We start from the raw sequence: 23894 nt of genomic DNA, 5'->3' as shown, positions 1-23894 counted from the left end.
AGCAATCAGCAATGGGTATTGCACACTGGTCAATTATGACTGAGTCAAAGATGCAAGTGTTCACAGAGGGCTAAACTTTCAAAAGTAAAGATGCTATAAGGGATTCTGCATTAGATTTTCAGAGGGTTTAACAAAATAATCAGAATAACCAGTTGAAAAGTAAATTATTACACAGAAGACAGGAATATAACTAATTCTGGTCAGGGAAGTTATGCAAATAAGAGGCTCTTTAAAACCAAACTGTTTTCTCAAAACCAATTAAACTGGGGAAAAAAAATGCAAAAGCTCATTGTCATTTGATGTGATGCATTAGCACTTCTGAAAAGAGAACTACTTTGGCACTGCTCTATCATTAATAAAACCAGAGCTTGGGTAACTGGTCAGTGAAACAGCTGAATGACCTTTAATGAAGAATCCCAACAAGTTTGAGGTGCTTCTAATGATGTCCTTCAGAACCTGGAAAGAATACTAAAAAAATAATTATTATAAGTTTCCACTGATATTTTTGAAATAAGCAGAAGAGGCCTTACCAAACAGGTATGTGTGCTGCACTAAACTTAGAGAGCACTGTAGAGTGCTGAGCCCAGGGGAGTCCCATTAGTGACTGAAGGTGGCAATGGCCAGTGTGTTCCAACAAGCCCAAATGAAAAAATTATGTGAATAGGGACATAAAAAATGCAAACCAAATACGCCAACAGAGGCCTGCATCTCAGTGGGATTTGCAGCAGCAAGCGACTACATGAGCATTTCCAGCACACCACTATGGCAAGATATTTCTTTAGATATGTGGAAAACAGAAACACACGGAAGATTTTACTTCTGCATATAGTGCTATCAAGACCAAAACTGAAGACAAAGTCTCAACAGGAAAGGAAATAATACATGCTAAATACTCCTAAGCAATAGCAGAAAAAGGGAGAAAAAATACAAACCCAGAAAATACTGAAGATTCAGGAGCTATTTTACAAACAGTGAAGATCACAAAGCACTGGGTTGCACCGGAAAAAGCCAGGACTGACAGCTTCTGGATTTCCTAGTGTTTTTGAAGTGAGCCCACGTCTTTTGGAATCAACATTTCAGTAAACAAAAATGTGAAGGTACCAGGAGGTTTTTAACACTGAGAGACAGGTAACACAGCAATGTACGCTGGTCTTTAATAACTTAAGTCTATCAACTGCCCTGCGACTGAAGCGGTTCGGAACAATACAGGCCCTTTTGAAAAAGCCAGTACAGCTAAAAGGCAGACGGAGAGACCAGCCGAGGGGGTTTCTAAATGAAAGCGGCGGCTGCTGCGGCAGGTGACGGAGCCGCGGCACCCGGTGGGGGCGGCAGCAGAGGGCGGCCCCGCAGCCCCACCTACCCCGGCCGCTCGGCGGGGCGGGAGGGGATGGACGGAGGGGTGGAAGGAGAGCACCCCTTTGTCAGAGAGCTCTGAAAGCAGAGCCAAAGGAGCAAACAGGTGCTTGTACCGCACCCCAAACCGGCACAACGCAATAGCCGGGCGTCACCCCGTGCCTCCTGACCCTTCTCCAGCCTGCGCCCCCACCACCCCCCACCGAGCCCCTGCCTGGCCGGAGCCGCCGCCCCTCACCTTATCCCAGAGCAGCCACTGTTCGGCCGCGCGGCGGAGCGCAGCATCTCCCGCGGAGCCCCGCGCTGCCATCGCGCTGCCACCCGAGCCTCCGCCGCTCTGCTCCTTCCCTCTTCCGGAGCGCGGCCGCTCCGCTCCGCCCGCCGGACCGCCCCACCTCCGCCCCGCCCGCCTGCCCTGGCCGGGGTCAGGGTCGGGGCTGGGGCCACGGCCGGGTAGGGCGGCCCCGCCTCCGTCCCGCCCGCCCGCGGGGCCGCGGTCGGGGTCCTCGCTTGGAATGTTGTCATTCAGCGCCAGAGGTGTGGCGGGGGCTGCTTAGCCGCCAGTGGCCCTGCCCGAGGCGAAGGCGAGTGCACAGCCCCCGGCGGGGCTGCGGCTGCCGGCCCGGGGCAGCCCCGGGGAGAGACCCGGGCGGCCCCTGGCCCCGGCCCCCGCACTGCGCCGGGCGGAGGAGGAGCATTCCCAAATAACAGCGGGAAAATGCGGTGAACTGCACAGCCGCCTTCTCCGCAGCATGGTTGGCGGAAGAAAGTAGCGCTGTTGTTAGACGTGTCACTTTCCACGGGCACTGGACAAAGGCGACTGAGATTCCTTTTTTCAAACTCAAGATAAATGAAGGATGAGCTCGGGAGCACTTTGATTTGGGATAAAAATTACAACTAGATGATACTTAAGGTCCTTTCTAACCCAAAAAGTTCTATGATTTTCTGATAAATTTTCATAGAAATAATGACTTGTACAGATATTTGAAAACTTTTCAAAGTTTATTAGTACATTACTAGAATGCATGTGAACAAGAGAAATGCTACACATCACTTGCAAGAATGTTAATACACATCCTGATACTCACTACTGATCAGTAAAATAATTGTTAGGATACCCTTTTGAAAAAACTCTAAGATGAAAGATCAGTGGAACCAAAGAATAAGAAAATCAGACAAAAATTATGTTGTGTGGCTGCTTTTGGAATCATCGGTTTTCCTATCATTTTGATAATGGTCATTTAACCCAGCTCCTCTGGCCTCTGCACCTCTATGGCTGAACACAAATCTGACCTCAAATGCGAAATTAAAAAAAAAAAAAAAAAAAGGTAACTGAATTTCACTCAGGAAAATTGACTGTGTTCCTTCAGCCAGAACTAAAGAACAGGTTAATATATCTTTGATTGAACAATTATTATAGCTTATAATAGTGTCTTTGAGAGAAGCCTGAGCAGCCAAGATGCTGCTCTGTCTAAATAGTTCCTATAACTTAGCTTGTGTTTTGACTGGAATCCCCTGAAGATGCCATGATAAGACACTTCAACCAGGTTGGTTTCTTACAACTTTTTGGGCAAACATCTAGTCCAGAGAACACTGAACCCTCTTTCTTTCCTAACAAGATTTCTGGCATCAACTTCCCAAAGTATTAATGGAAACAGCAGTCCGATTGCTCTGGAGCTTCAGGGGTAAGGCATTCTGTACATTTTATCAGCCTCTGTCTGCAGCTAAGCTAGACCAAGTAAGGCACATCTGCAGGGAGATCTATAAGGAGTGACTGGGATTTCCCTATTTAGCTCTGCAGTACAGGCTAAGGTAGGGGAAGATCCCTGAGAGTGGTACAGATGCAGAGCATGTATTGCAGGTGTTCTGAGGCTGCTGAGAAATGCGAGGTCACTGTGAAAGTGCCATACAGGAGGAGCAGAGTAATTTGCCAGTGGTGCCAAGTCTGTAATCTGAACTCTTGTAAGGGATATACCTATCCAGGCACTTTCCAACAGTGCTTCAATGGGAGCAATTGGAGCATTCCATTTTTCCCCAAGTTTAGAGGATGAGGTAAATGAGGAAGGGGCTGGCCTTGTTGAAATGTAATTGAACTTCAACATACTGCTCAAAGGGAGGAGAGAAGTAACCACAGGAAAAAAAACCAAGATTTGCTTGTGTGAAGAATGTGAAGAATGATACAGGCCCTAAAAGGCTGACTTTGTAAAGGGCCATAATAAAGAATTGCCACTGACTCAGCTGAAGGAGGTGACAGATTCATAGAACACATCGTCCTTCTACCAAATGCCTGAGGCTGACTATAAATCAAGCATGTTTTTTTCAGGATAGACAAAAATGGTTCTCAGGATACATTACAGTGTAAGCTCAGCTGTCTCACACCTTGCAAACTTCTTGCCTAGTACCTTCAGGGACTGATCTGAACAGAGTGGCCAGAACCATGACACGTACAAAGTGCCCCAGTCCTGAAAAATTCAGGATCTAAAGACACTACAAAAGGCTAAAAAGCAAAGAATACGCAATTGCTGCCGTACCACAAAACCTAAAAATAATCATAAATGTGACCTAACCCTAACCCTAAAGCTAATCATAGCCCTAACCCTAAGCCTAGAAACAAAACCTAACCTTAAACCTAGCCCCCAACCCTAACTATACCCTAACTGTAATACATATACGTAAGTCTAACAAAACCCCTAAACCTAAACCAAAACCCTAACCCTAACCCTTAACTGTAAATAAAACCCTAACACTAACCCTTAACTGTAACTAAAACCCTAACCAGAAACCAAAGCCCTAATGCTAACCCTAACCCTAACCCAAAACCTAACCCTAAAGATAACATAACCCCTAACCATAAACCTAACCCTAATCCTAGACAAAACCCTAACCCTAATGCTAAAAAACCCTAACCCTAAACCTAAACCCAAACCTAACCCTAACCCTAACCCATCTGTAACCCGAACCCTAACAAAATCCTAACCCTAACCCAACCCTAAGCCTAAACCCAAACTTGAACCTAACCCCTAACCCACTAATACTTACACCCTAACCCTAACCCAACCCTTACCCAACCCTAACCCTAACTCTTCCTGCTGTCTGCACTTGCTGCTGTAATCAACACAGTTTTTCATGAGCACAATACACTGTAAATGATTTTAAATTCCCACATAATTTAAAATTGAATCCTTCCTAGTGATTCTTTCCAAAAAGCGAATTTCCAAGAAAGAATTCTAAACCCAGCAGTATTTCACAAGAAGCCCTGGATACTGAGTTGGAGAAAAGTTGGTTGACTACATGTCAAAAATCAGATAAAACTGAGACACAAAGGATGAAGGGTTTTTCCTATTTTTTTTCCTCCAGCTGTTACCAAACCCAACTGAAATTGACAAAATAAAACTTAAAAAACCCAATGAATAAACCAAGGAATTTGCTGACTTTATACTCTTTTTTGGGAGCTTTAAATACTGTGCCTAAATTTAATTGAATCTTGTTCAAAACAGGTGGAATCATTACTAAATTCAAATTAATGCTAGCATTTCAGAGTGGTGTACTTTGTGGGGTACCTAAAGCACCTCTCTCGACCTACAGTTACTGAAGTGAAAAGTTTCAGATGAATATTGAATGGTAGAACTTGGGCTCAGTGTGGCTGCAACTGCACAGGCTTTTCGCACCAAGTATGAACTAAATGGCATTTGTCTGTTAGCTGTGTTAGGCTTTAGCCATAACACCACAGCACCAAATTGCTTTATTTAACTTGCAGATGGGAAGAGCAATGAATGCATCAGTGGTGCTCATCAATATCTTCAGTCAAGTTTTGAATTTTATGTTGTCTGCAATTATATGTTGTACAGAGGGATTTTACCAAAGTATATAAATACCTGAAGGGAGGATGCAAATAGGATGGAGCCAGGCTCTTTTTAGGGTGCTCACTGACAGGACAAGAGACACACACTGAAACAGAGGAGGTTCCAGGTGAACATTAGGAAATACTTTTTCACTGTGATGGTGACTGAGCACTGACACAGGTTGCTTAAGGAGGGTTTGGAGTCTTCATCCTTGTAAATATGTAAAAGCCATCTGGACATGGTTTTGGGCAAGTGGGTCTTGAGCAGCGAAGTTTGATCAAATGACCTCCAGAGGTCTTCTCCAACCTTAGCCACTGTGAATCTGAGATGTTGATATATTCTGTAATACAGGAGATGATGTGTGTTCTGACAAGGAACCTAAATTTTTCATTGCTGACTTCTGCATTATTGTGATAATGCTGCAGAGAAAATTTGTGAAATGTTAACAGAAAGTGAATATCACAACTGTGGGGTATGCCCAGCCCATGCCCTGGAGGGATGTCTGCTGAGGTAAGGAGACTGCTCAACCGGCCAGCAGGACTCCCTGGAAAAACAACCACTTCTGTGGTCACGGCGAGAAAAGACAGACCCACAATCCTTTAGGAGACCCTATGCAGATCCCTTGTAACCCACTGGCCTTTACCCCCTGGCACCCACCCCCCTGTATCCCTATAAAAGCCAGCCCTCTGCCCTTGCGAGACAGAGATGCTCGCGCGTAGCTTCCCTTTGCTGGAGTACGGATAATAAAGCTGCCTTCGTGCGGAACCAGCTACTCGAGCCTCTCGTCTCTCTCCCTGGTCTGGCTTGGCCTGGAGGCTGCCCTGCAGAGCTGAGCTGGAATCACGAGCTGACAATCACTAAAGAGCTGACAGCTTCTGCATGGGCCCTCCTGCCAGCAGCTGAGGGAAGACACCGGGCCTTGGGAAGGCGATTCCTTTTGGGACCATCTCTCCGGACCGGTCACAGCTTCCTCGGTCAGAGCTACTGACCCCTCACCAGCTGTAATACACAACCAGTGATATTTTCTTGTTGTATGTACAGATACTACATTTAAACTCTTCTACCCGGCTCCCCCATTTTCAGTATGCTTTTAGTGCACGATCATTCTCCATTTGCAGCTAACTGGGACATAACAATTGCTATTTGTGGTACCTACAGAAATAAAAGGACTAAGGATTATAGGATATTACTGATAACAAGTTAAAGTTAGTTTTAGATTTTCAGAGCTTAAACTGCATACTTGTCTTAGCTCCACTACTTTAAGCAGTCTGAAAATTTAAAGGTATTTTATTAGTTTTCACTTTCATCACTAATTTGAAATACTATTAGGGAACAGGACAGAAAAAAGCTTTGATTCTACAGCACAGATTGCCTGGGAAACAGTGGTGCACATAGCACATTTCAAAAAGCACATACAGGCTCAGAAGAGGATGTTGTCTTAAATAAAGCACTGTTCTTGTAATCTGATGAGAGGGGAGGGGAAGCGGGGGAAGAAAAGGAAGGATGTGGTGGATATTGTATTCCTGGCTTGAATTTTAGTATTTGTTCTCCACTTCTGTTGTCCACCAGCTAACCCAAGGATGTGTTGGATTATTTTACATTTCCTCTTGGAAATTATTTCTCCATTGTTTATTGTAAGCTTCTTGTTCACAACTGAAAATCTTTTATAATTTCCACTGTTTGGCATAGATGCCTGATCTCTGGTAGGCAGGCAGATCTTGGATCCTGTGGCAGCAGAACTAGTAAAACATGCTTTTTCTGTCTAATTCTAGAATGCATCCAGTTTCTAGGTTCAAGGATGAATTAACTTCTGTTTGTTCAACAGATAGGACAAAGTCAGAGCTAATGCCAGTTCTTTTCAAGTATATTTTGGACCGCTGCCCTTCTCTTAGATGTTGCTTCACATTTAAAGACCAGAAAAGCAAGCTGAAGTGAAAAATAAAATTAGTCTGACTAATAAATACATGATCTTGAACTCGTCCCTTGTGCAAATGATTCAAATTATGCTCTGACAAAAAAGAAACATTTGATGTTATGGTTTCATGGAATTCAAGAGTAAAATGCATAGTTTATTTTGGCCCAATTCCTTTATGAAAGAAGTAAGCGGGGTACATTATTTTTATATATGTAATTCAGTTTTGTTATAATTAAACTTCTTTCTCTCCCTAGGTAATTTTCTGGATACCTAGGCAGACTTACCAGGTCTACAACTTGATTTGAGTAACACCGTGCTGCCTGTTACAGAAATGGGATCGAGAGGGATTGTGACAGCTCTCTCACCCTAAGTTAAGGAAAGCTTTCCTTAACCAGGATTAGTTATACAGAGTAGAAGTAAAAAAATCTAAACTGGTTGCAGCATAAATACACTGGATATATATTTGCCTTAACAACAATAAGTTATGAAGACTATAGACAAGTTTCCCAAAAATGTTAAGCTTCTAAATCCAACTTTAGACTTCCAAGTAAGCTGTTTCTCAAAAGTGTGGAACCTGCAGCACTTCCCATTGAAGGCTCAGGCTTGTAAATGCATGGCTGAGAGGCATGATACCAATATCAAAGGGGAAAGGCGGTTGCTTTAAAAAAACTGGCACAGTATGCTTTTATAATATACAGCTACACTCCATAGTTTACACCACTGAAGTTGAAACAGGGGTTTTACTGACAGATTTATCTGATGTCCTATTGATGGAGGAAAGAGTATCTAAAACATGAAAAGTCAGTAGTGGCACATTTCTGTTAGCTGCTCTAAGAAGGTAACACTAAATGCCCTACCTTATTTTTCCTGAATAAATTAAAAAAATCTGCAATTAAGGAACCGACTTAAAAGATGTAGCATCTTGTTAATGAAGATTATTTACTTTTGGTAGAGGAGATAAAGCGTATCTTACTGAAACCATACAAGAACTAAATGAAAGGTTATATTGAGAAATTTGTACAGCAGGTTTTAAAATGACCTCAAACAACTTGGACATTGCACTACAGTACGCTTTTTAAACAGCTTCATTTTTAAACTTCACAAAGCTTTAATTAAAATGAAGCAGAAGAATTAAAAACCCCAAGTTCTTCCAAAGCTGAGTTCGGGTTTCATGCAATGATTTAATGGGCACGGGCTGCCCTCTCGCGGTCACAGCAGGAATAACCACCGAGGTCATCTGCTCTAAGCTGAGCCGGAGCTGCGTCCACGGGTACCGCCTTACAAAAAATTCCCCACGTTTCTGCCAGATAACAACTGTTTGATAATGTAGTGTTAGTCTTCCCGTAATTTGGGGCAGGAGTTTCCTCTCCTTGTCTTTTGATTTAGACAATCGAAAACGAATGTCAGTGAATAAAAAATATCTGCACTCCTGTGCTGCTACAATATTCCTGTTTCCAGAGCGTTCCAGTATCAAGAAATGAAAAGAAATACTGAGAACATAACAGGAGTGCCATGCATTGAGAAAACTACCATCTTTCTCATATACAGTTTTGCATAAAACTTTAAGTTGCATTCAATTACATTTTACTTTCTGAAGTCCTATTGTTAATATATAGAAAACTTAAGTAAATCACCATAGTAATACATATTGGTAAAGACTGTGAAACTTCACTACGGGCCTAAGGGGTTTCTTTTTCTTTCTACATTCCCTGGCCAAATTGTTGAAAGGCATTAATGTTGCCACCTCTGAGAACAATTTGCTTCTGTAACCATTCCTGTGTTAATAAATTTTTTCTGGTGTCATGTGCTTGCTTGGTAAATGCAAATATTACTCTAGGTATTTGGCTTGATGCCTTCACTGCTTTAGAAATTGTTTCAAGATTTGCTTTCTGATTAGCATAATTATGTTCATTTTTATTCTTGGTTTACTTGCCAAATACTCAAAGTTACTTCCTGCTTGTTCATACTTTGTAGGTGATAGGTTAGTCATAGGATGCTTGTTTTTCATGGCAAGATGGCAAAGATACATGATTAAAATAAGTAGTAGTATAATGCCTTGCAATTTTACCCCATCTTCTAGAATAAAAATGCGCTGAAAAGGTTTGAACATGTTTGATTTAAAGTACAGTTTCTTTCTTACAATAATAACAGCTTCATAACACCACCAAGAGTAATTATCTCTTTGCAAACAAGCAATTAATAATGTTTTCCCCCTCTAGCACAATTACCTGATAACCGTAACAGACATTTGACTTTGTCCAGGGATGTACGAGCATCATATAATTAGAGCTATATTAGGAATTGATAGTTCCTGGTGTAATGCTTTGGATCATATGGTAACCAAACCTTAAAAGAGATGAGTTTAAAGAAAAAAAAAGTGTACAAAAGCTTTACTCTTGAGGAAGGAAAACACTCAATATACAGAAAGGTTCTTGCAGATGGAGATGGATATCAGGAAAAGAAGAAGCCTGAGTATAATTCTTGACAAGCCTGAAGTTCAAAACATCTTAGGAAAATTTGACATGGATAATGTGGTACAAAACCAGCACTGCAGAAACCCTTCTGTACAAGCTCTGCAAATGGAGCAATATTATCCATTCTGAAGGACTATCTTTCCATTCCTAATTGTGTTTAAAACAGATTTTTCTTTAGAATATCTGTCTGGGTCTGAAGCAGTATTAACTTTCCACTAGAAGATGCATCATCATCAGAAAAAAGAGAAAAGTGTTTTTCAAGTGAGAAGGCTCTTAGTTAGGAAGAGACAGAATCACCATAGTAAGAAACATAAACCAAGCAGTTTTATATAGTTGATAGTTGTGGGCACAAATTTAATGCTTTCATTAATCTCAGATGACCCAAGCCATCTCTCCCTGAGAAGGCATTTATTGCCACTTTGGTAGTCAGCCAAGAGGCCAGGATGGCTTGGTGGCACTACAGCCTGTTCACTCAGTAACATGGAAGAGCCCAAATCTGGTGACTTGTAGACAGACTTAAAACTGCCACTCAAACCCTCTTTGGTGGATGACCTCTAGGTGTTGTGCACCAATGACAAGAGAGAGAGCAAAGTTTCTGTAAGAGCCAGCTAATGAAAGGACTATACTGAATGATAAAGCTGTAACATACATTCTGAATCTTGGTATTTCAGTACTCTAGCATTACTTTATTAGTATATACTGCCTGTATTGTAATACAATGTCATCGTAGAGGAAACTGTACAATTTCCTGTGTAGATGTAAATATTTGCTGGAACAAAGTCTTCCTGACAAAAACACCATTAAAGAATTCTCAAACAATTCAGTGTCAATAAGACAAGATTATACTTTTCTATAAAGACTTGCTTTAAAGCAATAATCTATCTTATAAATTTAGAGATTAATAAGTATGAAGTTAACTGGAAGAATAAATCCCATATATAGCTAATACATATTGACTCATTGCCACTGTGGGCAAGCATGCTGTGCAGGCACAGACAATCATTTACATCTTTGTGTAAGATATTTCTGCACATCTTTTTCATACCACAGACACAGTAATGTGTGAGCTCAGTCATGTGCCAGATAAACTGTCAGCAAAACTTACTGAATGCACTAACTTAGTAGTTGAAATGATTAAACAGAGCATTCAGCTCAAGCTTTATAATCAAAGCACGTAAATACACACACAGACACAAGTCACTCAGTTTCCCATGCTACAAATTTTGAATCATGCAGTAGCTGAAGTTTTCACAGCATATTTCCAAATGTGTGGGACATAAATTTTGGGGGCACATATGCTTTTATTTACCTCCCTCCCCCTTATATCATATGAGGAATTTTTACTACTGTTAGTAGCATTTTATACAGCAAATAACAGCAGAGTTATATGGCACTAAAAGTCTTATGCATAGCAATCTAACAGTAAAAAGACTGTGTGTTTTGCTATCTTCTAAAATTAGGTTTGCGATCTTTTAAACAAGAAGCCTAAGGAACAGAAATTCAGTGAGTGCTGTGGAATATGTAAACATCACTTCTAGGCATGTGTGCAAGGGTGCAGATTGTTTGAGGCTGTTCAGAGAGTCAGTTGCCTTGTTCCATAGTCTGTTTGGTCTGGATGAACACCTATGGGCCTCAACTGTCAATCACCTCATAGACAGAAAGGTATTTAAGGGCAAACCTTGCTTATTCATACAGCAGCAAAGTTTCCTCCCCTCAAAATTAAGTAACATAATTAGACATTGGATAGCAGCAGCTGTTCTAACTACAGCATGACCAATGCATCACTTTTCTTCCCTCCCTAGAGATCTGCATTTTTTGATTTATTTTTCTGCCTGTTATCTCTCAAAGTCAATATATTTAAAAATAGCACTTCAAAAGGGATCCTGATTCTGAGGTAAAGTTCTCCCTCATATTGCTCCCTTTCATCCAGGAGCCTAAATATTAGCAGATGTACATATTTCTCTTCATTATGTCTGAGAATGCTTCTTGCTGAGACTTTCCTCTGTGCTACTCTGCCAGAAGCAGAAGTTTACACCTAAGCATTCTTTAGGGTACAGTTTTAGCAAGAACATGTTGTAATTACTAGTATTATCACTTCCTCACTTCTTTCCATTTTTTATGTTATTTTATTTTATTTTAAACAGCAAACTGCACTCTGCCTCTCCCCTTTCCCAAGAAAGACATTTTGGTACAGTGGTAATATGAAGATGCTACCTTCTTACCAACAATAAAGATAACACACCATTAGGCTATCCACAAGACTGAAGAGATAAAATATAATCACACTGGTCTGTACAAAGGTGTAGTGATTTTTCTTAAGGTACTTGTTGGGGTTTTAGTTTAGTCCTAGTTTTTTTCCTGTTAAAGGAATTTTCTCCCATATGCATGTTGCTAGGGGACAAATGGCTGTACTTAAGAAAGACAAAAGAGGAGGGTGGGGCGGGCCTGGCTACTCCTTTGTTTTCAGCTGGGTGTGGGGGCAGTTTGCTCTCAGCATTCTCGGGGAGAGGAGCCTGGTTCTTTTCGGCCGTTTTTCTTTCTGCGGAGAAAGATCCCAGGACCCCCGGCCCACCTTCCCTGCCCTGCTGGGGGCCGGGCTGTGGCGGCCCTGCCCCCGCCGCTGATTGGAGCCTTCTCTGCGTTGTAGCCGTGCTCGCCCTGCCTGCCTGGACCTCCGGCGAGTTCCCCGCTTGGATACATCGCGTCTGCCACCCGGGATTTGGGCTCATCCCTGCCGCTCCAGCCTGCCGCTCCAGCCTGCCGTTCCAGCCTGCTGTTCCCGAAGGTCTAGCCGGACACTGGGGCCAGCCGTCTGGGGTTTGTGAAGCCTTTGTTCCATCCCTTCCCGGGATCCCAGGGCACTGGTGCCGCGTGCTCCCCGAGCTCGCTCCGGAGCGCCCCCTGCAGCCGCGGGGGAACCATCGCACCTGCCCTGCTCACCGGGAGCCGCCAGCGCCCCTGCCGGCTGCGAGCGGAACTGCACCCGAGGGGAAAGGGCCTGACAGCCGAGAAGGCTGGCACTGGGTTTGTGATTGTTTGCTGTTACTGCCATAGTTATTGCTGTTTTGTTTGACTGGTTATATACATATATATATATATATATATATAGTAAAGAACTGTTATTCCTATTTCCCACATCTTTGCCTAAAGGCCCTTGATTTCAAAATTATAGTAACTCGGAGGGAAAGGGGTTACATCTGCCACTTCAAGGGAGGCTTCTGCCTTCCTTAGCAGACACCTGTCTTTCAAACCAAGACAGTACTGTAGTACAGGACAAACAGAAAGCATAAAACAGCATAGTAAGTTTGCAGCACAGCTAAAATTTTTTTATAATATAGATAGACAGAATATAAAGAGTCATCAAAATGTGCAAGTTTCTTCCAGTACTCCAGGTCCAGAGTTTTGACTTCCAGGACTTCTGAGCAATTTTAAATTTTAGTATAATATTACAAGTTATCATATTTTTCATTCTCTATGCTTTTATGTACTGAAGACGAGAATCAGGTAACATTTTTTGATCATGTTTTTCCGGAATAAATGTAGAGATTTTTCTTGATTGGTCAAGATTTACATTGAAGACAAAGTTCAGTCTTAGATTAGCTGAGAGCCATCACACCTCTGAAGATACCTGAAATATCTTCATTTTGTTTCCTATTAATGACAGTAAAATTGCAATTGGAGCTCTAGACAAGCTAATTTAATGTGGCAGCTCTTGGCTTAGAAGCTTATTCTGATGTGAAGGTGATACAAACATGGAAGATAGCAAAGCACACGTATCTGAAGTCCTGTGAGAATTCCAGTTAAAACTAACTTTGCAAGGTAATGAATAAAAGAGAGGCCTCCAAACAAAAAAGCCTTCTTTCCTCCCTGAGTCAGAAGTGACCTGAAACTAAACCTTGCCTTGTGTTGTCTGTGCTTCCAGGAAATTAAAGTTTACTAGCTAGATTCTAGTGAAGTAACTTATTTATCTGACAGAGGGTCCCCAGGGAAACAGTAAGCCATGTTTTGCATTTCACATTTACTGTAAGACTTTGGAGCTATTTAGGATCCTCCTGTGTTGCTGTGATGGCTTAGAGGCTCTCAATAGGTCAGCCAGCACTGAAGCACCAAATACAATGTCAACATAACTGTTAAACACATGGAGAACTGTTAACTGTCAAAGAAAAGAGAATATATTGACCATAAAACAAACTAGCAAACAGAGAAACCCTTCTGCATCATTATTTGGAGTATTTCCAGGTATAGACATTTGACCAGACAGACTGGTATAAACCTACAAAAGTCAGAAAAAAGAAGAAGAGGTAGGGAAAAAGTGAGGACTGAATGACACAAAATCCCAGATGTCAGTAGGGCAGTTCTCCAGAGAATGATTCACTATACATGGGCTTTCTGTTAATCATTCACTGGAAATATTACAGCCCTTGGAAGACAGAAACAACCAGCAACATAAGCTTTACTTATCTGTAAAACAGGGGAGGGATAACTCAACAATGCACAAAGAAGCAGAAGTAATCCCTCTTCCCACCATATCCACCATCCTAAATTAACCCGAAAATACTACTATCTCTTACTTGAAAAGACTTGTAAGCAGCTATCTGTGTGACAGGCAAGGATCATATGCCAATGTTTCCTCAGATGATTCAACCACAAGTTCTTGGTGTGACTATATTGGAGCTGGTAACCTTTGCAGCTGTTAAAATAGATCTGTGTTCCTATTTTAAGATGCAGAGCTCCTTGCTCTGCAATGCTCAGCTGAACTGATCTAGATACCAAGCCTTATTTATGTGCTGCCTAACTCCAGAAGTAGCTGTGGACTTTGTGACTAGAAAGTAGATCAGTCAGATGTCCTCTGAAAGAGTCAAAGCTTTGGCTGACCCTTTCAAAAGTCACAAACCTAAACCACTTAGGGATTCAATGAAGAGACAAGCATGCAGTCAGCATCTCTCCACCTTTGCTGAAGCGGAATATTTTGCTTCAAAAAAACCCTGATTTCACTCAATCACTCCCAAGTTTTGTTGTCACCTATTCTCATGGATCCTCTCAAACACACTGTAATGTTGTTTCCACACCAGCTTTAGCAATGATGACACTGACAGTGTGCCAATTAATCAGCTCTTGCTCCCCTCCCTACTGTTCTCATCACACCTCTGGTTTTTTTTCCAGCCCTTTCACTGGTCCCACATGAATCAGTAAAATTTATCGGTATAATTTGTCTCCTAAGAGCAAACTGTTATTCAAACTATGGCTTAGTCTTCTGCTAGACTTCAGCTGCTTTTCAATTATAAATTGCATGAAAGGCAGAGTAAAAAGCTGCACTGTGTTTAACCACAAATGTGAATCTGTGGCAAATGCCAGTCCACTAACATCTCTTCATCTGATACAGCAGTTACTCTGAGCTGTCCAAGGGGCTGTTCCTCCTCCTGCTCCTTCTGACAACTGTTCTGGCAGAAAGGCAGAAGGAACAGCTGAGAGGGAAGCAGCATGAAGTACCCACACTAAGTGTACAGACTGTTAGTATGTGATGGCTTTTTTCTCACAGTGGAACTTACAGCACTATGTGAGTTGGATTTCTGTTTTGAAAAAGGGTATTTCATATTTTAAAGGGGAGGAAGATACTCTTGTCAGAGTTCCTTGCAGTAGAAGATTAAGTGAAGGATCTGACCTTATACAGCAGAACTGTTTCTATCTGGCTTGCACTGTTTAGTTAGAGTGGTGTAGGGACAAACACCATTGGAAAAAAAAGCCTTTGCATTCTTTTCAGTCAAAACATTTTGAACTCAAGGAATGTGAAAATATTCAGCAAGACCTTACCTTTATCAGAGGATCTCAATAGCTGAGACAAGGTTACATTTTATAAACATCAGGTCGAATTCCTGATTATGGCTACTATTTGTACTGTGCTAACACTAGAAGCAAATATTTGGAGACACAAAGCCTTTTGTTGACTTAACACTCTTGAGGGATGCTATGGAATAATTTAGGTGTTTACTTTAGGAGGCTGAATAAAGGTCAAATGAATCCTTAGGAAAAAATCTCTTGTACAGTATACTGCCTATATATTTCCTATGAAGTAACTGACTAATCTTTTTACCTAACATAATTCGAGGTGAAAATATCTCTCTATAATATATTACACATTATACATATGATAGAGATATATATATCATACAGGTAATACAGAGAGATGTATTATCTCAATCTAGGTTCTAATATAACTTTAGGCAATGACTCTCCTGAGGAAGTCTGGGTTACACACTGCTCCTGGAAAAATGATTATTAAGGTTATGATTATTGCAGGTTAGTGGTTGGTGTACATAGTGATTCATACAAAAAATATCCTTTATAAGTCTGTCCTCATCTTAATGTATTATTATTTGCACTATTCTGAGATAATGCTTTGCAAACCTAGGCTGGTTATAACACAGTTCTCCTTGCACATTTTCATTCCTGCCCCCATTTCCATTAGAAAATACTCGGTCAGGAAGAAACTGATTTGTTTATATCCTATATATATATATATTGGGGTTTTTCCTTAAAATGTAAAGCAAAAACACTTTATAGGATACATTTAACTTAGCATAAAGTTAAATATTTCATTGAAACTATTAGTAAGGCAAAATGAATGATAAACTGTGGAGGAGTTTTTTATCTTCTTTCCCAGTAGACCATCATTTGCTATGTTCTCCCAGAATACTGAAACTCCGTATTCTGGCAATGTGTTATATCATCAAACTATGTAATGTTTTGAGACTTAGACACTGTGTGAAGTATTAAAGATTTTCAAATAATCATTGTGGTAGCAGCAAAAGAAGATGATTACTCTATATCCTTGTGATTAGGACAAAAGGTACTGCTGACTATAGTTCCTGCTGCTCTAAAGATTTGTCTGGTTGTACAAAGCAGAACAGCATCCACAGTTGAGAAACAGCAGAAAACCTCAGCTTTCACAACCCTTTGACTAAGACTCTGTTTAACAAAGCAGGACCGATGGATTTATGTCCTTTTAGTTCCAGAAGGAAATCAAACAACTTGTGAACATCTGAAAAGAAGGATTACACTGGGCTTTTTGATTAAAACGTCTCCTCCCTCTGCAAACATGGGAGCCTGTTCTCACCTCCTGCAGAATGTTTTTTCTTTTACTATACTGCAACAAGGTTGAGTGCATTTAATAAACAGTTTGAAAATATCTGAAATAATATATTTTAATTAAATTTATTATTCACTCTTGCCCTCCCCTCCCACCACCCTAGGAAAGAAAACGTAACTTGCTAAGACTTGATATGCATGGGCACATCCTAACCAAAAAAATCTATTCATCTGCAAGATGACTTTAATATTAATTAAATTATCACACATACCTATTAAAATCCTGTAAAAGATATTTGTCTCAAATCCTACAGCAAGAGTAGGTGATACAGCAGGGTAACCAGGACAATTAACCAGACCATATGCTCCACACAAAACATGGAAGATCAGCAGCTCCTTTATCTCCTATTGTTTGAGAACACAACCTGCTTGTTTCTTTTTAAAAAAAGCACACTGCTGTCTGGTAACAAAATTATTGTTTAAGTGCAGTTTGTATTAAAGTTAATTATTGTAGTTTTTGGAAGTATGACACTAAAGATAGGTGAGCTCTAAACTAGTATTAATTTAACCAGGGCAGGACCAGATTTGTGATGCTCAGTGAGAGGCACCAGGATTTTTTCTTATTGCTGAAGATCCTCTTCAAAAAACAGCGCTGGAGTCCATTTTGTTTGTGGAGCCTTATACTTCTCCCCAGGTGACTCTGACCATTCCTGCTGGCCTTTGGCACTACTTGTTTCCTGATTATAGTTTTTTCTGTCCTCAGTGAAAACTCTAATCAATTTAAAGTAAACAAAATAGATGATTAATCTATAGATATACATTCCTTGGAGAACTGGGACTTCTCAGAATTATATATTTTACCTTTTTAAAGCTGTCACAAACACTGTTAATGTTAATGAGCTGTTAAAGCAAAAAATATTCTGGTTTAATCATGGTTCAGATCTCAGCTTTGTCCTTAAATGAAAAAGAAAAACTGTCCAAATCTTGTAAGTCCTCACCGTCAGGGAATATTATTTCCTGACCAGCTTTAAGAAGCTTCTCCTACCATTGACTTTTCCCTAGACTCTTGTCCACCTGCCTCTCCTGCCTCCATCTATTCTTTGATTCCCTCTCAGGCTTCAAAACTGAATTAACTCCTGAATCAACTGTGCTTCAGATCCACATTCTCAGGTAGTTTATCCAACAAAGTCTGGTCAGTATAATGAAAACACTGTGCATGAGAAATCAGCTATGATTTCACTCAATTCTTGTCAATAAACTATTTTGTGTCTTCCAGAGAAAAAGAACTGCAAGATGTTACCTTGGTCTGAAGATTACTGTTCATTGGGCTCAGAGAAGGCAAGATAAGAAGCAGCAGAAATTTCCAATATTCACATTATTTTACGAAATCCCCAAATAGAACTTAGCATGTCACATTTAATAAGCATCTATTCAGCCATGTCTACTTTATACCTTACTGAATTCAAGCTTTTATATTTTTCTACATTTATTTGTGTACAACTGCTTTAAAGTATTCTCTGTCTCTAAAGAACCGGTGACCTACCACAGATTATACATATAAATAGAAACACTGTTGTGAAAACAGTAAACTGGAATTCAAATCAAATCTTTTCCCTCTCCTACAGCATTTCAGTCTGTTTGTGGCTTCTTATATAAAGAGTTTCATATCAAAAGCAGTGGAAATAAACAGGTCTAACAAGATTTGAGGTTTATCTCAACAGATCTGTTCATCACTGAGTTTTAAACCGAACTTGCATGCAAACTTGGTGAGTCATATTTGCATAAAGCAGAGTGTTCTTCTGAAATCTTGGAGGAAATAAAGGCTGTCCATACTAAGGCTTTAAACTGTAATTTACTGATCATGTACTTGGCTCTGGGCTTTTACCTACATTATATATTCATGCTTAAGGAGATTAAATGTTGTAGCTAATAGTTTGGTCAACCACCATGAGAAGTTTAATCATATCAGGCTAACAGATCACTTTCCTGACCTTCATCCTCTGTAAATGTATGAGGAACTGTTACTGCAGTAGTGTGGCTTTTATTTTACTGTGATAGTTTCAGCCTCAGTATTATTTTCAAGGAATGTGCTATTCCACCTGCACAGCCAGCATGCTCGAATTAAAGCAAGACTTGTTATGAGTAAGTGAGCCTCCAGCATAATAACTGAAGCACTTAAATCCTCTGCTTGAGGTCTCTTGGAGGTCTACATCCTTTTTTTTGCCTAGTTCATAATTCCTAGAAGTAGATTCTAAATTTTCTGGAGAATACTACTTATGAGTGATGAAGAACAAGAAAGCAGCTTCTGAACTGAAGACTGAGAAAGTGTCTAGGCAGCGTAGAGCTAAGTGTAAATGCTGCTGACAGACTAGGACCATAAATCTTGAGATGGGAATGCCAAACATGTATTTATTCCATATCTCCTTGCTAGTTTACTGTCATTGCATTCTCCTAGACTGGTTTTTGTTACGAATACAATCTTCAGCAGGTTATTTAATAAAGGTGGATGTGGCATAATCTGCACAAGTTATTGCTATTTGGCTACCTTTTTTTTACTCTTATGTCAGACCAGTATGGAAAAATAACCAAAATGCAATTGGTTTAACATTAGCTTTTTATACATTAAAAAAACACCAATGAGACAAACAGTTCCAAGAAATCATAAGGGAGCAAAAGCAGTACAAAGCTAATTTTTAAAGAGTCCATGGTAAGCATATTTGCCATGACTAATCACTTCTTATAGTGATTTAACTGCTATCTCTCATATGGTGCTAGAGACAGTTGGAGACAGAGGACTTCTTTATAAGGTTTGATCTATAAAAAAGCAAGAAAAGACTGCCAAGCAGTCCATTTTTAGCAAAGAGCAAATGTCTTTGTTGTATTTGGATAGAGTCACTCCAGAATTATTACATGGAAACTTGATTAATATTTATATTTTACAAAATAATTTGTTACTCTCCTTTTGAAATAAATTTACTACTATCTTCTTGCAGGATAGGCAGTTTGTTATTGATGACCAAAGTTCAGAAGCTAAGGAGATTTACTTCAAATTGTATCAGAAGTTTTGAGCATTTTAACTTGAAATTCAACTTTCAATTAGAAATTCTGTTTTCCTTAACAGGAACCGGGATAGAGAAGAGGAGGAAAACACGGATCTTCAAACTGGCTAGATAAAACAAATCAACAGGATTTGGTTAATTAGAATAGCCAAGATTTTTAATTTGCACTGATCTTTTTACTAGCTCTGGGGAGTGGAAAACATCTGCAATGCAACACACACTGCCAGTCTGACCTGGGCAGAAGATGCGGAGTGACTCCACTCACAAGTACTTTCTGCCCTGCTTTACACAGCCATGCAAAGTCACTGAAGAACCAAGAAATGGTTCCAGGCTTCCACATGTCTCCAGGCATCCCTTCTGCTTCCCTGTTTGCAGAAGTGCAAAAGCAATCTTCCCCAGTTACTTTCTTACTTCCATTTATCAATATTGCCAAAATTATTAGAGTTGAATCAAAATATTAATAGAATACTTCCAGATTTCCTTTAGTATGTACATCTATAGCTTCAGGCATGCGGAGCTGTGAATGTGCTCTTTGTAATAAGGCCACTAATGAAGCCAATCCCTTCATGCTTTGTCGCTGCACACAATACTACTGAGCTTTCTTCAGTTTTCCAACCCCAGTACTATCATTGAATTCCTCAGTGAGTACTTGTCCAGCTATGACAAATTCAAACTCCATCAGATTAATTAATAATAATGTATGAATGGGAAATAGGAACCAGTGGATTTTGACTTCATCATTGTAGACTTTTGTTTCACTTTTAATTTACTTAAGCATCACAATATAAAATATTAATATAGTATGTACATGCTGATTTTTACTTGCTAACTATTGTGTGATAAATTCTTTAACAAATGTGCCAGCATAAAACCCAGGAAAAAGCTGTCATCTGTAGGGACTTGATCAACTTTGTGCTACTTCAGTTTCTGCCTCTACCTCCAAGCAAGCCCCTGTGTATATTGTTTATTCATAATATGGTTCTCCACACTCTACACACTCCACACACTCCACAAAACCACTAGTCTTCTTTCACAACTCCTTTCAGCCTAGGATGCACTTTGTTGTTTTCTTGTGATCCCCTTGTCAAACTCAGAAGATGCTCAAGATCCTCTCTTTCCTCTATGTTCCAAAGAACTGATCTAATAACTTGCAACTCCTTATATTCCACTAAAACCCAAAGCTGTTGATTAATTTAGGAAGCACCTGAGCTTCCTAAGAGCCATAGCATAAGCTTTAAAGTCTCCCAAGGCACTGAAGACATACTTGGTTTGAAGCTTAGGACCAAGTTAATAGCTTATCATGCCTAAACCTGGTTAGCATCCAGAATACCAATATTCTCCTTTAGTCCCCTGAGGAAAGCTCTATCTACGAGGCATTCCTGGGGAACACCTATTGAATAGCAACAGGAACTGGCATCTCAGGAGATGTAATGGCAACCACAACAGTTTGAAGAATTAAAACTAATTGCACCACTTCCCTCTTTATACCCTGCCACAACTGCTATAACTGCATCCTGTAGGGGTGTGCTAGGCTCCAATTCTGGTTTCCAACAGTTTTTTTCAATCCACATGCAAATGATTGTAAAGTATTGGCTCTGTCCTTGGGACAGCATCAATAACCTTACTCTCTTCTTCTCTGGCAAGTAGAACCAAGTCCAGTTATTTTATTCTCTCCAGACCAGAGAAACAGATTTTATCCTCATCAGTGGAACTCATTACAAACAAAGGGAAGACAGTCCTTCCCAAACCAAAAATCTAGTGGTTAAACTATTTCCCTGAAAGGTGGCAGCCACCTGACCCCTGACCTTACACATGTACAAATAAAACTGAAACTGAATTCCTGCTTACGAAGTCCTGGAAGAAAAATGATTATTGCATTAGAAGGACAGTGTTATGAAAGATACAGGGAGATTGAGAGAGTAAGCAGGAGAGAGAGATTTCTTCCAGAAATATACTACCCATATAGCTTATTTTCTCTACTGATGCTTTCTCAACCTGAAGGCTGAAGTATTGTAATACTGGGCAATTTTTTGAGTATAGAGTTTGGAATTTTAACAAAGAACTGAATCTTTACAGCTCTGTTACATTTAGGGTTTTTTTTTTTTTTTTTTTTTTTTTTGTTTTGTTTTGTTTTGTTTTGTTTTGTTTTTGTTTGTGTCTAAGAATCATACAATCACAGAATCTTGGGCTGGAAGGGACCTTAAAGATCTTACAGTTCCAACCCCCCTGCCATGGGCAGAGAACACACACCTTCCACTAGACCAGGTTGCCCTGGTCTAGGCAATACCTTTCAGCAATGCTTTAACTTTTGTATTGAGAAACAGCTGCTTGCTGGGCAAAGTGGAAAGAACTAATTAGGAAGCATTTATATAGTTTGCTGGGAATGTTCTTAACCATTTTTCTATCACTAATGGTTTGATGAATATATCTCCTTTGAGTCAGAGGTACTGTTTCCAAATGTTGTGGTTTAATTCCACTAGGCAGCTAAGTACCACACAGCCAAACACGGAACACCAAGGCAGGTTATACTATCTAGGTCTATGAATTTTATTTTATTTTTTAATATATAATTTTCCACAAACAAATATACAAGGTTTTCTTGTTTTCAGACTGTAGACACACATACTAGGAAGGTGTCAGTCCTACAGAGATTGATAATTGCTTTTTATGAAGGAGAAATTGAGCTTATGAATATATAAAACAAAAGTCTGTAAGAAAAGCAATAATTAAACTTGAGTTTTATAACTACCCAGTATCTTCTCATCAAATTATTTTGCTTCTTCCTTATCATCCCAGCTCCTGAAGTTTTTTTTTTTAACATTTCTACATTACTATTTTGCTCATTCTGATCTGTAAAGTAAACCACTGTCAGGTGAGTTACCACTCCCAAAGAGTGCTTCTTTGATGTATATAAGTGTTTTAAATACTGTTGGCATTTGGATGAAGCTTTAAAATGTTTTGGAAGTATTTTTGCCTTGAATATATATATAATACATACAAAGAATTCTTGTAGAAAAGATGCTTAGAAAACAATCTTAACTGTGATTCTACTAATAAAACTGAGCAATTAAGTTATGTGGGAATACGTATAATTTGAGTTTCAAAGGGAATTTCAAATATTCACATTTTACTAGCACTAGCATGGATTAGTTTTACACTGAGGTATTTGTGCATACTTGAAATAGATCTGTTTTAATATGTAACTATGTATATATAATTAATTGTGAAATTAGCATCCTGCTAATTCAGTATAAAGTATCTCATTAAGTCACATAAAAGGGCTTGATGATGTGAGATTTCCAGTGTCACTTTCTTTGTTTTGATGTTTAAGACCATGTTACTTAAGATGCGTCTGTCTTCTACTTACCTCTGCCAATATTTATTCTTTCTGTAACTCTTAGAAATGAGGACAGTTAGTTGTCTGGTCTGTTCAGGCATTATTACCAACAAAAATGAAATCCAGAAAAAGTCTTCCAACAAAAAAAGTCAACACTGGAATTTAGCTTGGAGATGAAGTTTCAAGAATTAGTAGAGCCAAATACTAATTAAAGAAAATTTATTGACTAGTTTGCTATAGAAAACCTGTTTACATGTTTCCTAACTGATTGTGTTTTCTAGTAATAGTAACAAACCGAAGATACATTCTAGAAAGCATGAGGAAATAACTGACATAGATTGGGCCACCAATTAAACCTTATTGCAACTTAGTTGAACTGACCGTTAAAGAAATTTTCTAATGTTTTGAGTGAGATTTATTATTTTTCATAAAAGCTGACAGGTGGTCTCAGCCTGTACCCTCCCCCACAGAGCTGGCACAGCAGGTGGTTTCACAGATCTTCTAGTAGCAAAGCTAATTTGATAGTTTCCCTGTGCTCAGGGGTGTTGGTTTCAGTGGATGAAGAAGGGCAGGAAGCTACTGCCGCAGAAATAGTGCCAATTCCCTGCTCGTAAACTCAGATTAGTTCTCTAATCTTAAAAGGAAAAAAAAATAAAAAGTACAGTCTTTCTTTCTGAAGTCAGAGGGAGATCGAGTTAAAGTCTACCTTTGGAGAGCTCATTTCATGGAGGCAGATATGGTTCAGTAATCCTGCTGCATTTTGCCATTTCCTTTGAATTGGGATCTGCAGTGCAGCACTTCACTCAAAAGAAAATGAGGATTGTCTCT

General features: G+C 39.8%; 1 protein-coding gene across 2 annotated transcripts in view; it reads right to left on the bottom strand.

Moving 5' to 3' along the window:
- Positions 1-23886, bottom strand: part of PGM2 (phosphoglucomutase 2) — a 42026-nt gene extending 18140 nt beyond the window's left edge. Inside the window, exon 1 of one of the 2 annotated variants that reach the window (XM_048304716.1) lies at positions 23773-23886. In XM_048304716.1, the coding sequence (XP_048160673.1) occupies positions 23773-23787 (15 nt within the window). In that variant the 5' untranslated portion in view covers positions 23788-23886. Of the gene's footprint in view, positions 1-1591; positions 1744-23772 lie in introns of those variants that run through there. The other variant, XM_048304715.1, reaches the window with a different exon arrangement.
- Between the last annotated feature and the right edge of the window lie 8 nt (positions 23887-23894).

This window comes from Corvus hawaiiensis, chromosome 5, assembly GCF_020740725.1.
Source record: "Corvus hawaiiensis isolate bCorHaw1 chromosome 5, bCorHaw1.pri.cur, whole genome shotgun sequence".
Classification (NCBI taxonomy): domain Eukaryota; kingdom Metazoa; phylum Chordata; class Aves; order Passeriformes; family Corvidae; genus Corvus; species Corvus hawaiiensis.
The sequence above is the reverse complement of the archived record's forward strand: the minus strand, read 5'-3'. Positions and strand labels throughout refer to the sequence as shown.